The sequence below is a fragment of the Haliotis rufescens genome, unplaced genomic scaffold (assembly GCF_023055435.1).
Source record: "Haliotis rufescens isolate VD_foot unplaced genomic scaffold, xgHalRufe1.0.p SCAF_6, whole genome shotgun sequence".
NCBI classification, from domain to species: domain Eukaryota; kingdom Metazoa; phylum Mollusca; class Gastropoda; order Lepetellida; family Haliotidae; genus Haliotis; species Haliotis rufescens.
This window is the reverse complement of record NW_025964334.1, coordinates 50637067-50651225: the sequence shown is the minus strand read 5'-3', so window position 1 is coordinate 50651225 and position 14159 is coordinate 50637067. Positions and strand designations below refer to the sequence as shown.

The 14159-nt window shown below is 42.9% G+C and overlaps 1 protein-coding gene across 2 annotated transcripts in view; it reads left to right on the top strand.

The window, feature by feature from the left end:
• The window catches only part of LOC124112170 (WD repeat-containing protein 76-like), a 65699-nt gene extending 59178 nt beyond the window's left edge, over positions 1-6521 (top strand). For both annotated transcript variants that reach the window (XM_048385953.1, XM_046472160.2), the window contains 7 exons: positions 315-473; positions 1228-1349; positions 1614-1715; positions 1973-2122; positions 3167-3220; positions 4538-4640; positions 5682-6521. In XM_048385953.1, coding sequence (XP_048241910.1) covers positions 315-473; positions 1228-1349; positions 1614-1715; positions 1973-2122; positions 3167-3220; positions 4538-4640; positions 5682-5831 — 840 coding nt within the window. In that variant the 3' untranslated portion in view covers positions 5832-6521. The remainder of the gene's footprint in view (positions 1-314; positions 474-1227; positions 1350-1613; positions 1716-1972; positions 2123-3166; positions 3221-4537; positions 4641-5681) is intronic.
• Positions 6522-14159: the final 7638 nt, after the last annotated feature.

The window sequence follows — 14159 nt, the reverse complement described above, 5'->3', positions numbered from 1 at the left end:
TCTTCTAGATGACGCCATGACGCTGGTTCCTTCAAGATGACTTCATGACCCTGTTTTCTTCCAGATGACTCCATGACTCTTTCTCCTTCCAGATGACTCTATGACTCATGATTGTTTTCTTCTAGATGACTCCATGACGCTGGTTCCTTCAAGATGACTCCATGACCCTGTTTCCTTCCAGATGACTCCATGACCCTGTTTCCTTCCAGATGACTCCATTAGTCATGATTGTTTTCTTCAAGATGACACCATGACCCTGTTTCCTTCCAGATGACTCCATGACTCCATGACTCCATGACTCTGTTTTCTTCTAGATGAGTTCAGATAAGCATGATGGTGTAGTGGCATACTGCCCCCACGCCCGCCCCGTCAACTGCCTCCATCTTCCCCCCTGGGCCCCCCTCAAGACCTACTCTTGCAGCTACGATGGCAGTCTCAGGTGTGGGGACTTTGAGAAGGGGATCTTTGATGAGGTATGTATTCAGACTTTACTTTGGAAAAAGCCTGTATGCATGGTATGTCCTGGGTGAGTGTGTCCTGGGTGGGTGTGTCCTGAGTGAGTGTGTCCTGGGTGGGTGCGTCCTGGGTGGGTGGTGTCCTGGGTGGGTGCATTCTGGGTGGGTGGTGTCCTGGGTGGGTGGTGTCCTGGGTGGGTGCGTCCTTGTTGGGTGTGTCCTGGGTGGGTGCGTCCTTGGTGGGTGGTGTCCTGGGTGGGTGGTGTCCTGGGTGGGTGCATCCTTGGTGAGTGTGTCCTGGGAGGGTGGTGTCCTGGGTGGGTGTATTCTGGGTGGGTGCATCCTTGTTGGGTGAGTCATGGGTGGGTGCATCCTTGTTGGGTGTTACCTGGGTGGGTGCATCCTGGGTGGGGTGGGTGGGTGTGTCCTGGGTGAGTTTGTCTTGGAATATCTAGTGTCTTTGTCAAACAAAAGCCATACACGAACCGATCATGAGGCGACTTCAGTGTTCAGGTTTCTTCGAAAGGCCATTTGACTTGGTGGTCTTGCATACAATACGCTTCGTATCAGGGAAACTTTTTCGTATATTGTTGTTGAGAATTTATGATTGCTCTTATGTCTTATACTGGTGGAATACCTTTGATCCGAAGCATTTCAGCTGATAAGTAAAACCTCACAATTCTAACCATAATTAAAAAGATGTATGACTCTTATTTTGATGCAACAGTGTGTGCAAAATGTGATGACATAGAGTGAACTGTTCCTGTTGCAGGTGTACTCTTGTCCAGATGATGAAGACACACTGCTGCGGAATTTTGACTTCACCTCAGAGCATGTGATGCTGGTGTCCCAGACTGATGGCTGCGTTGCCGTGGTGGATGTCCGGACACCTCAGTAGGTAGTCAGGCCGTAGGAGTTCAGGAATAGGCCACCAGCAACCTTGGCTGGTCTAAGAAGCAACACTGTGGATAGGGTGGTCAGGCAAAGTGACTTGATGGATTGTGTGTCATCTTAATATCAATCACTGTATTGCCTGGTCTAGATTATTTACAGGCCGCTGTCATGTAGCTGAAAATTTGCATGATGTTAAACAAAAATCAAACAAAAAAATAAACTACATCTTATTAATTAATAATGGAAACATCTGTCTGTGTGCAGGACGAGCGCAGAGCACCTGTACCCGTGTCATGTGAAGTACCTGCGGACTGTGAGCATTCATCCTGTGCAGAAGAACTACTTTGTTACGGCATCAGTCGACACGTAAGTCTTTCAACATTTCTGTGTAAGATTTCTATAAATTTCGGCTTTCGATGTGCATGCACTCCTTCACGCCCTGGAATACGAAAGTCAGGCTAATACCATCACAAGTATTAGTGCAGCTTGTCCGAGAATGATGCTTAAACCAAAGTTTGTTCTGTAACCATGGTAACCTGATGTGTAGTTCTGTGATGACACTTCTTTGTTAGTAACCTTGCAGTTACCAAGGGCTTTTAACATGTCACTCTGTGTCACTTCAGGACAGTACGTCTGTGGGACTTGCGGAAGATGTCGAAGAAGAGTAACACTGCCATTGCCGAGAGAAGACACGGGAAGTCTGTTGACAGTGCTTACTTCTCTCCTGTCACAGGGAAGTACATTCTGTCAGCTTCCGCGGATAACACTCTCAAGTAGGTGGAGCTTGTGTTGTTTAATATTACCCCCAGACCCCCATGTATTCCTACTATACTACTCAAAGTTTGCTGAGGATCACAACTTCAAATTGTTATATGTCAACTTTGTGTGCACATGTTGAAATAGCCGAAGACGAGAAGGCACAAGTGCACTCAGTATTTGCAATCCTCAGAAGCAAATGTCATTGCGCTCTCCAATAATGATGTGCATCATGTCTGTCACAACACATCACAACACAGGTTTTCCAGCACCTCGTGCACATCGTGCTCATGACTGCATCATGAAATTGAGGTCCTGTAGGGGTTACCCAATCATTGTATACCAGGATATTTCAGTCTGCATTTGTTGGAAGATTTTTTTATATCATCAAAACTTGATCCTCAGCAAACTTTGAGTCGTATAGTTGCAGATGCTTGTTTCTCAGTAACACTTTGAATATTTAAGACATGTCACTATTTACATTCATTACAGTTCTTAGTTATTCCTGGAAATGGGGAGCATGAGTGGTCCATTGGTCTGAAGCGCCACAGTTTGTTGGGGCTCTTTGGCGTACCAGGCGTGGTTGTTTGTTTAAACCCCTGTTCGCCCTGATTATGTTACTTTGTTATTCAGCACCATATCCATGCTGGTGGGTTCAAAATTCGCACCCACAATCTTAGGTTTCTGGTGTGTGAAAGGACACAACTCTGCACAGAGATTTGCAGCGCCTTAGACAACTGGGCCACCCGTGATTGGAAGTTATTGAAAGCATTTTAAAAAGAATAGAAGGAATTAATTGGTGTAGTCTTTTCATGAACATTTGATTTTGCAAGGTTCATCATAATGCCCCTTGTTTCTGATCTTCAGGACTAACCATAGACTATTTGGTGTAATGAGATATACATGTACATGACAAACATACATACAGACAGACAGACATTTTTTTTAATATCCAGGTTGGTTTTATGATGGTGTTAAAAGACGAACATGATGTTCTCCTGACAACAATAAGCTTATCTTGCATTATGTAGATGTTCTGAAGGGGTTGGCTCTATTTTCAGCATATTTGACAGCTCTGACTTGACAAGTGACCTGACATTAAAGAGAAGTATTCGGTAAGTAATATTCATAGCGTGACATGATGGTACTAGTCAGTATTTGAAGTTGGAGATGAACCAGTCTCATTATACATGTTACAATCAAACATTTCTCTCCACCGCTAAACAAAGATTTAAGGACATTTCATTACAGGCCAGAAAACCTTTGATTTGACCAATCAGAGCGTCGCTTACCAGATCACGAAAGTGACAGTCAAAATGTCTTTTCTTATAATGCAACCTTGAAAGGGTAAACACAAGGTATTCCGAACAAATTCTGAAATTGTTATGTTATAAATACGTCATCAAGTTGTGTTGTCATATATCTTTATCAGTCTGCAAAACGAAACGGGCTGCCAATATGTGAGTAAGTCACTTGTAAAGTGACTTTACAGCTTACAGGAAACTAAGAATGTGCTGCAATATAAACTTGAATCCATGTTTGGTATAGTTGTTTTATTTTGCACACCGTACAAGTCTTATCCATACAAATGTTGACAGTTGCCTACTAACACTTTGTCTCTTCAGCAACCCATGCTTGCCGTAAAAGGTGACTATGCTTGTCGTAAAAGGCGACTAACAGGATTGGGTGGTCAGGCTCGCTGACTTGGTTGATGCATGTCATTGATCCGATTGGTAGATCGTGCATGCGTGAAAAAGCTGATGAATAGAACTTGTTACATTACAAGGGTGCACAGTCATGTCAATATTAACCAACATCAATTTAATCAAATAACATGCAAAGCAACAAAAGAATGTCAACTAGTTGACCATACATTTCTCCATTCAACAGTCGTAATATTCAGGGGGGCACGGGTGGCCCAGTCGTCTAAGGCGCCGCGATTTGCTGTGCACAGTTGCGCCCTCGGGCATGCCAGAAACCTATGATTGTGGGTTCGAATCTCAGTTCGCCCCAATTATGTTTCTAGGTTTGTCAGCACCATACCCGTGCTCGTGGGTTTCACCAAACTGGTGAAACGTCTGAGACCTGCATCACTTCGGGCTTTCCTCCCACATTAAGCTGACACGCTGTGATATAACTGGAATACTGTTAAAAGCGGTGTTAAACCCAACTCACTCAATCACTCACGTATTATTCAGCCAATGATTTCTGAGTCGACTGGTCATTACAGCCTTATTAGTCCTTATCCTGAGAATGTTAAAATCTCCAACTCTGCTGTCGTGGTGTACTATCCATCAGTGGGTTGTCGGTCAAGACTTGTTCATGGATTATTGCCGAGTGTGGCCATAACAAACAAACACACGCACTCTTCATGACATAAATCTAAAAAATGTGATCAAGTAAATTTCTGAGGCTGCTAATGTTGTTGACAGACATGATAACCACGTGGGAAGATGGCTGACCAAGTTCCGCGCCACCTGGCATCCAGCTCGGGAAGATCTGTTTGTTGTGGGCAGCATGAAGAGACCCAGACAGGTACGAATAGGGGAACTCTATACTTGATTTTCCTTGTGGTGATTCCAGGCTAGGTGGTACTCTATACTTGATTTACCCTGTAGTGATTCCAGGCTAGGTGGAACTCTATACTTGATTAACCCTGTGGTGATTCCTGGCTAGGTGGAGCTCTATACTTGATTTACCCTGTGGTGATTGCAGGCTAGGTGGAACTCTATACTTGATTTACCTTGTGGTGATTGCAGGCTAGGTGGAACTCTATACTAGATTTACCCTGTGGTGATTCCAGGCTAGGTGGAACTCTATACTAGATTTACCCTGTGGTGATTGCAGGCTAGGTGGTGCTCTACACTTGATTTACCCTGTGGTGATTGCAGGCTAGGTGGAACTCTACACTTGATATACCCTGTAGTGATTCCAGGCTAGGTGGAGCTCTATACTTGATTTACCTTGTGGTGATTGCAGGCTAGGTGGTACTCTATACTAGATTTACCCTGTAGTGATTGCAGGCTAGGTGGTACTCTATACTTGATTTACCCTGTAGTGATTGCAGGCTAGGTGGTACTCTATACTTGATTTACCCTGCAGTGATTGGAGGCTAGGTGGCGATCTAAACTTGATTTACCCTGTAGTGAATGTGGGCTAGGTGGTACTCTATACTTGATTTACCCTGTGGCGATTCCAGGCTAGGTGGCGCTCTAAACTTGATTTACCCTGTAGTGAATGTGGGCTAGGTGGCGCTCTAAACTTGATTTACCCTGTGGTGAATGTGGGCTAGGCGGTATTCACTGATTGCAGGCAAGGTCCCGGGCAACCAAGTCTGGTTGTAAGACGTTTGGTCATCACCCATAATGCATCAGTGTGAATCCTTGGACTGAAAAATATTCTCATTCTATCAACCACTGGTTTGCACACTTATCCATTTCATAGCCTCCCAAAAAGTAGCTGTAATGCTACAGTTGTAGCTTGATGAAGAAATGTTTATGTTTGTTTGTCAATACAAAAATGTTTTTCTTTCTGTATCAAATTAATTCAGGAAACAATTTGTGAATGTTTTGGCAGATTGAGCTGTACAACGATGATGGTGTAGAGGTGCAGGTTCTCACCAACCCCGCCTGTCTTGGTTCCGTATGTTCCTTGAACGCCATCCACCCCTCCAGGAACATTGTCGCTGGCGGTAACTCAAGCGGTCGTGTGCATGTCTTCATGTGATGAGCACAGGCAGCTGATAATCCTCGGGCTGTAAGCCTGTAACAATATATCTTGCTGACATGGTCAGGATGACATGTGGGCTCTAGTAAGTTAGCCCCAAGAGTTTGGATAATCAGGAAGAATTTCGTAAATACTGAGGCCTGTCTGGATGTCAGGTCTGCAGAATTCCAATGAAATGCTAAGGCCTGTTTGGATGTCAGGTCTGCAGAATTCCATGGAAATGCTGAGGCCTGATTGTATGTAAGGTTTGCAGAATTCTGTGGAAATACTGCAGTTTGTATGTCATGTCTGCAGAATTCTGTTAAAATATTGAAGCCTGTTTGTATGAATATTGCTGTCTTTGCTGTTTAACAACAAACATTCAACCTACTCGCTCTCTCTTATACAATCTCATTATAATCAGATCTTTGTTCTCGCTATCGCTAAACAAAGATCTGACGACATCCCATTACGGGTCACGTCAGAACGACCTTTCATCCAACCAATCAGAGCGTCGCTTACCAGATCATGGAAGTGACGGACGAAATGTGTTTTCTGAACATGCAACCTAGAAAATTCTCGAACGACAGTTATGTTTTTTTTATTATATCCATACAATCTAGGCCATCTATAAGCCATTCCAGAATGTTCTTTTTATCCGTTTTAATTTTTTTAATCGAGAATACGTCAAAAAATATTTCGAAGTGTAGTCGCCAGTTTGAAACTTGTGTCGTAAAGCTCAAGAAAGCTGCCTTCTGAATGGCTAATGTCGATTTTTTGTCAGTCATTTCATTGGTCGGGCAAAGTTTGCGAAAGGTCATTCTGACGTGACCCGTTTTGGGATGTCCTCAGATCTTTGTTTAGCGGTAGCGAAAACTAAGATCTGATTTAAATGAGATTGTCTCTTATATGGACCAGACTGTTGGATATCAGTACATCACAGAAAACACTTGGACAGCTGCTTACTGGATGATCTCCATGTTATTGATTGGGCATTGAAGGATTGCCTAGCATTTTCGGATATTTCCATGTGTGTATCCTGCATGTAACCTTTCAAAACATGTTAAAATAAATACAGTATGTGTACAGGATGCCACTGGTTTGTTATACTGCATCTTTGGGGTCATCTTAGAAAGACAAGTGTAACAGTAAGCTGCTCTACCCAGACATCCTGTATAAAGTAGCTGTGTGAGTCACTTTCTGACTCTGTGATGATGGAGACACTGTCTGATAGTCACGGTCATGATGGAGACACTGTCTGATAGTCACGGTTTTGGAGACACTGTCTGATAGTCACGGTCATGGAGACATTGTCTGATAGTCATGGTCATGATGGAGACATTGTCATATAGTCACGGTCATGATGGAGACACTGTCTGATAGTCATGGTCATGATGGAGACACTGTCTGATAGTCATGGTCATGATGGAGACACTGTCTGATAGTCATGGTCATGATGGAGACACTGTCTGATAGTCACGGTAATGGAGACACTGTCTGATAGTCACGGTAATGGAGACACTGTCTGATAGTCATGGTTTTGGAGACATTGTCATATAGTCATGATGGAGACACTGTCTGATAGTCAGGGTAATGGAGACACTGTCTGATAGTCATGGTCATGGAGACATTGTCATATAGTCATGATGGAGACACTGTCTGATAGTCATGTAATGGAGACAGTGTATGATAGTCAAGGAGACACTGTCTGATAGTCACGGTCATGGAGACATTTTCATATGGTCATGGTCTTGGAGACACTGTCTGATAGTCACGGTCATGATGGAGACACTGTCTGATAGTCACAGTCATGATGGAGACACTGTCTGATAGTCAGTCATGATGGAGACACTGTCTGATAGTCATGTAGACACTGTCTGATAGTCAGTCATGATGGAGACACTGTCTGATAGTCATGGAGACACTGTCTGATAGTCATGGAGACACTGTCTGATAGTCAGTCATGATGGAGACACTGTCTGATAGTCATGGAGACACTGTCTGATAGTCAGTCATGATGGAGACACTGTCTGATAGTCATGGAGACACTGTCTGATAGTCATGGAGACACTGTCTGATAGTCAGTCATGATGGAGACACTGTCTGATAGTCATGGAGACACTGTCTGATAGTCATGATGGAGACACTGTCTGATAGTCATGGAGACACTGTCTGATAGTCATGGAGACACTGTCTGATAGTCAGTCATGATGGAGCACTGTCTGATAGTCATGGAGACACTGTCTGATAGTCATGATGGAGACACTGTCTGATAGTCATGGAGACACTGTCTGATAGTCATGATGGAGACACTGTCTGATAGTCATGGAGACACTGTCTGATAGTCATGGAGACACTGTCTGATAGTCAGTCATGATGGAGACACTGTCTGATAGTCATGGAGACACTGTCTGATAGTCAGTCATGATGGAGACACTGTCTGATAGTCATGGAGACACTGTCTGATAGTCAATCATGATGGAGACACTGTCTGATAGTCATGGAGACACTGTCTGATAGTCAGTCATGATGGAGACACTGTCTGATAGTCATGGAGACACTGTCTGATAGTCATGGAGACACTGTCTGATAGTCATGATGGAGACACTGTCTGATAGTCATGGAGACACTGTCTGATAGTCATGGAGACACTGTCTGATAGTCATGGAGACACTGTCTGATAGTCAATCATGATGGAGACACTGTCTGATAGTCATGGAGACACTGTCTGATAGTCATGGAGACACTGTCTGATAGCCAGTCATGATGGAGACATTGTGTGGCTGATCGGTACAGTCGTGATGAACGTGAGTCTGGCTGCTGCTTCAGTGATTTAGACCCTGGACTTGACACACGGAGTGACATGGCGGCCTGAAGTCTTGGGTAGTTTCTGATGCCACTATCCACTGGCTTCGCTGGTCCAGATTCGATCAGTTCGAGCCTCGCGATACAGACGTCATGTTACTGGCGGGCATCCTTTCACTCATAGGGTGGGACTGAGATGACCGCAGACAGATTACTCGCGACTGAACATATGATCAAAGCTCCCAGGTATTCATCCTAACAAGAGCCGCTCCTCTATTTCACAGGACTTCTGTTTCATACCCAAATACACGTTTTGGCGGATTTGGTGAAGTAAACCTATATATTGTAACCTCCGATACAAACATAAATATTGTCACTTTGGAAACAATAGTCGATCAAATTTTCAACACGCATGTTCGATTATCTGTTTCCAATATTATCACGCAGAAAACTTTGAATATTTTCAGACAGTTCACGTGCACTTCTTGAAAGATGATCCTTGACCGTGTTGGCAACGTGCGCGGAAAACACTCATCACGATCTGTGCCGCCACACGGCATGATGTCAATGGGCTACTTCTGAAGTAAACCGAGTGCATAAAACATTAGATATGTGTCCCCCAATACGTTACTGTCCTCCCAGAAGATAATTATTAAACCAACAAATTAATAAGCCTTAGGTCTAGACTAGAAATAAAAAAATAAATTTAATAAAAAAATATTTAAATAAAAAAAATAAAAAAAATAAATAAAAAATAAATAATAATAATAATAATGCCAAAAACAAATAACATATCAGAAGGAAAAGGCCCCCCAACTAAACTAAGCCTACTTACCCCAGTGTGGAGGGTTACACAGAGATTAGCGAAGATAGTTCAAAACGCACACCGATACTGTAATTGCGTTATTCGAGAGTTCGTGTGCCACTGTCTATTTTGCGTGACACGTAATGTGTGATCGTAATCAAGGATACCCTACCTGGCCCGGGTGGTAGGTCGCCTGGTATCTGTCCACTAGTCAACCTTCTACTTGTTATCCTCATTATAACGCGAGCTATACTTGACTGACTATCTTTACCACGGCCATGGGTGTTCTTGTACTTAGCGGACAGTTAAGACTTGCTCTTTTCTGATGGGATTCATGCCTAGTTTCATAAATATCCTCAGTGAAACTGATGGTCATCAAATGTCACCAAAATACATTTACATATTTTCGATACTTGGAACATTTATATCAAATTTGCAACAAACTTGGCACGGTAATAACATATTACAACACACGGCTGTTATAACATTGGCGACTAATGGCATGGTTGAAAAAGAGTTTACGACACACTGCAGTTACTTTTACGTAACATGCCATGAGTATAACATTATGACGTGTGACGTTATAACATGTACGACACTGCGCATTTACAACACTTGTCATAGTTATCACATTTACGACACTTGTCATAGTTATAACATTTACGACACTTGTCATAGTTATCACATTTACATTTGTCATAATTATAACATTTACGACAGTTGTCATAGTTATCACATTTACGACCTTTGTCATAATTATAACATTTACGACACTTGTCATAGTTATAACATTTACGACACTTGTCACAGTTATAACATTTACGACACTTGGCGTAGTTATAGCATTAACGGCACACGGCACCGTAATAACACATTACAACACACTGCATAGTTATAACATTTACGACACAAGACACTGTAACATATTTACAACACATGTCAGTTTTAACATTTTCGACACAATACACGGTTATAACATAATTACGACACATGAAACAGTTATAACATTTACGACAATGGCAGTTTGATCATTTTCGACACAATACACGGTTATTACATATTTACGACACGTGACAGTTAAAACATTTTCGACACATGACAAAGTTATAACAAAAGCTTCCAAGAATCGTAGTGTTTAAAGTGTAAGGATTGAAACCACTCCGTGGTGATTTCTGTATCGCTTACATCACCACAGCTGTGTTAGTGTCCTACATGTGCCCAAGTGCAAATCAAGATGGTTTTAGAAAGAGGTGGCGGGGGCTGGTAGTACAAAGACAAACTCATCTCCAGAATATCTACACTTTTCTCAACGTATCACATAAACATAAAACGTCAACGCCAGACAATAACCAGTCTCGATTATCCAACGAAACGGGTGCCGTCGGTTGTGAAAGCCAGAATTATATGCCTATGATAACACCAGGTGTTCGCGAAAGTTGTATGCATGTCCTAGTACCCGTATCTCACACAAGACCATGACAAGAGTTGGAAATTGCAGTTTTGTTTGTTTGTTGTTTAACGCCGCCCTCAGCAATATTCCAGCTATATGACGGCGGTCTGTAAATAATCGAGTCTGGACCAAACAATCCAGTGATTGACATCATGAGCATCGATCCACGTAATTGGGATACGGTGACATGCATCAACCGAGTCAGCGAGCCTGACCACACGATCCCGACCACACGATCCCGTTACGTCAAACATAGTCACCTTTTACGGCAAGCATGGGTTGCTGAAGACCTAATCTACCCCGGGTCTTCACGGGTCGGACGTCACAGTAACAACCGAGAAGCCATAGTCAGAGTCCAATCTGGATCAATGCATAGACATTCGAATCTTGTGATAAAGCGTCCTCCCGGAGAGCGGAAGGTCCGGGGTTCGATACCCGGCCGCGTCATACCAAAAGACGTTAAAAGATGGTACTTGTTGTTACCCAGTCTGGCGTTCGGCATTAAGGGGCTAAAACAAGGACTGGTCGGCTCGGAGTATACTGTGTCAGAGTGGGGAATTCATTTTAAACTGCGTCATGGTATCTCAGTGGGCTAGCACTATAAATCGGCATTAGTCCGGACTAGTACAAGCAGCCACACAAACACACACACAAACATGCACGTCGCTATATAAGTGCAATAATCTTGGACGCGACGTTAAACCCCATTTCACCTCACCTCACTACCACCACTACTACTACTACTACTACTAGATCGGAACATGGTGTCCCCAAACCATCCAGACAGACAGACAATCAATCAATCTCACACGTAACACAGATACACGAATGTTATTGTCAGAAGTTACGGCCTCCTATGATATAATAACACCTTCATGACTACTTTCCTCACACAACGAAACATTTCTCCGCTTTTACTATCTCATTGTTTATAAACAAGCTATGGGCAACGGTGCCAACCGACAGATAGACAGATAACTGGGCACAGTCAGCGAGTCGTGATCGCTTGTCGGAATCCTGAGTGTATATGATTTCAAAGATGGCACGATATAAGGGGAGGTAATCCCCATCACTTTCTTCTCATTTTGCAATTGTCCTCTCGAGTTCTGGAGGGTACAGGTCGCACGCTAGATATTGTTCTCAACAGGTAAGTAGTTGCGCTAAACACCTTGTAGTTTGGTACTTATGAATTTTGCTTTCTTGTAAAAACTGTTCCATTATTCGTTGTACAATACATTCAAGTACTTGGTAATTAGGACTTTATGTAATTAGTTGTGGTGAAAATATCTCCTTTGAATCAGGTTCTCCTCAACAAGTTCTTTCTAATCTTGATATAGAATACTATACTTCTTGTTTATTTGTGAATAAAATGTTTTGTTCCAGCTCGAATTTGGAAGTTTTTTTTCTTAATCTTAGTGAGTGAGTATGTCTTTCCGTATCTTTTTGAAATATCCGAGCAATATCACAGCGGGGTACACCAGAAATGGGCTTCACATATTGTACCCATGTGGGGATGGGGAATCAAACCCACTCGACGTGACTAGCAAACGCTTTAACCACAAGGCTACCCCACCGCCCCCATGATCTTATCAAAAACCTGTTTTGAAATATCTTGGTATCCAAGCATTTTTTCATGGTTCAATTAACCCAGTCAAACCTACAGGTGATACATGATAATATTGAACTGCGTTTCTTTAGAAAATTAAATATTGAATTAAATATATATATTTCTATAAACTTAAAATTGTATCGTTCCGTATATATTGCGGGTGTTAATAAGTATTTGATACCCGGGAATCCTTAAGTTAACGACGTCGGTTCCAAATGAACGGGCATCACAATCCGGCGTGTCAGCTTAATGTGGGAGGAAAGCCCGAAGTGATGCAGACGTTTACCACTTCGGTGAAATCCACGAGCACGGGTATAGGGCTGACAAACCTAGAAACATAATCGGGGCGAACCGGGATTCGAACCCACAATCATAGGTTTCTGGCGTGTCCAAGGGACGCAACTCTGCACAGCGAATCGCGGCGCCTCAGACGACTGGGCCACTCGTGCCCCTACAGGGACTGTGAACAACACAGTAGCTTTAACTGTTTCAGCGCTATTTCGTGAAAATACAGCATTCTCGTCAAAATCTCTCCAGAAGTATTGGACTTACAGTTTTTTTAAAATCAGAGGATATTGTATGGTTCCAGCAATGGTGTCTCTAACAGTTCATCCCAGAATTCCGATCGAATAAACATGGCCGCTGTGGTAGCCACATTGATTTAAATGTGTTTTGATAATAATGACCGTAGGACATGGATTAATGCTTACTGATTACTGTTTTTAGCAGTAACGCCAACACAATATTGACATCTTCAGAAGAATTATTGACAGCCAGCCCTAGCGAGCTCTTATGATAATAGGCGTAGTGGAAATAAGTCATACTTTCTTACACTGATGACCGACCATCAGTTTTATGCAAGATGGCGGCTGTTCGACATTTTGATGTAGGAAGAAACTGTTAATTTCAAAAGGATAATTTGTTCCAGAAAATCCTCAAACAAAAACATTTCTCCTCAAAAACAGCAACCAGTGGGTGACGTACAAAATATGTTACGAGTCTCAAAAGTATTGTTTGGGTATTTCCTTTCAGAGAAAGAGTATTTGAATAATACTTGAATAATATTTTATTAATTTGCAGTTTATTGGATAATAAAATTACTGACGATCAAGGGGCTGGGATATTTGTTCAGGACAAATTAGATACTTTTTAAAAAGAAAATGGTTTTAGGGTCCGCGGGCCTATTACAGTCTTAACGAACATCACACACTTGTTAACATGTCCCGAAGCTTCGCCTAGAAGTGAGTGAGTGAGTGAGTGAGTGAGTGAGTGAGTGAGTGACTGAGTAAGTGAGTTGGGTTTAACGCCGCTTTTAACAGTATTTCAGTTATATCACGGCGTGTCAGCTTAATGTTGGAGGAAGGCCCGAAGTGATCCAGGTCTCAGACCTTTACCACTTCGGTGAAACCCACGAGCACGGGTATGGTGCTGACAAACCTAGAAACATAATCGGGGAGAACCGGGATTCGAACCCACAATCATAGGTTTCTGGCGTGTCCAAGGGACGCAACTCTGCACAGCGAATCGCGGCGCCTTAGACGACTGGGCCTTTGTGCCCCCTTCGCCTACAAGACCCCCTTGGTGTAGAGGATAGAACGTGTGCCCGGAGAGGGGGAGGACCATGGTTCAGTCCCCGGCCGCGTCATACCAATAAATGTTAAATGATGCTATTTGTTGTTT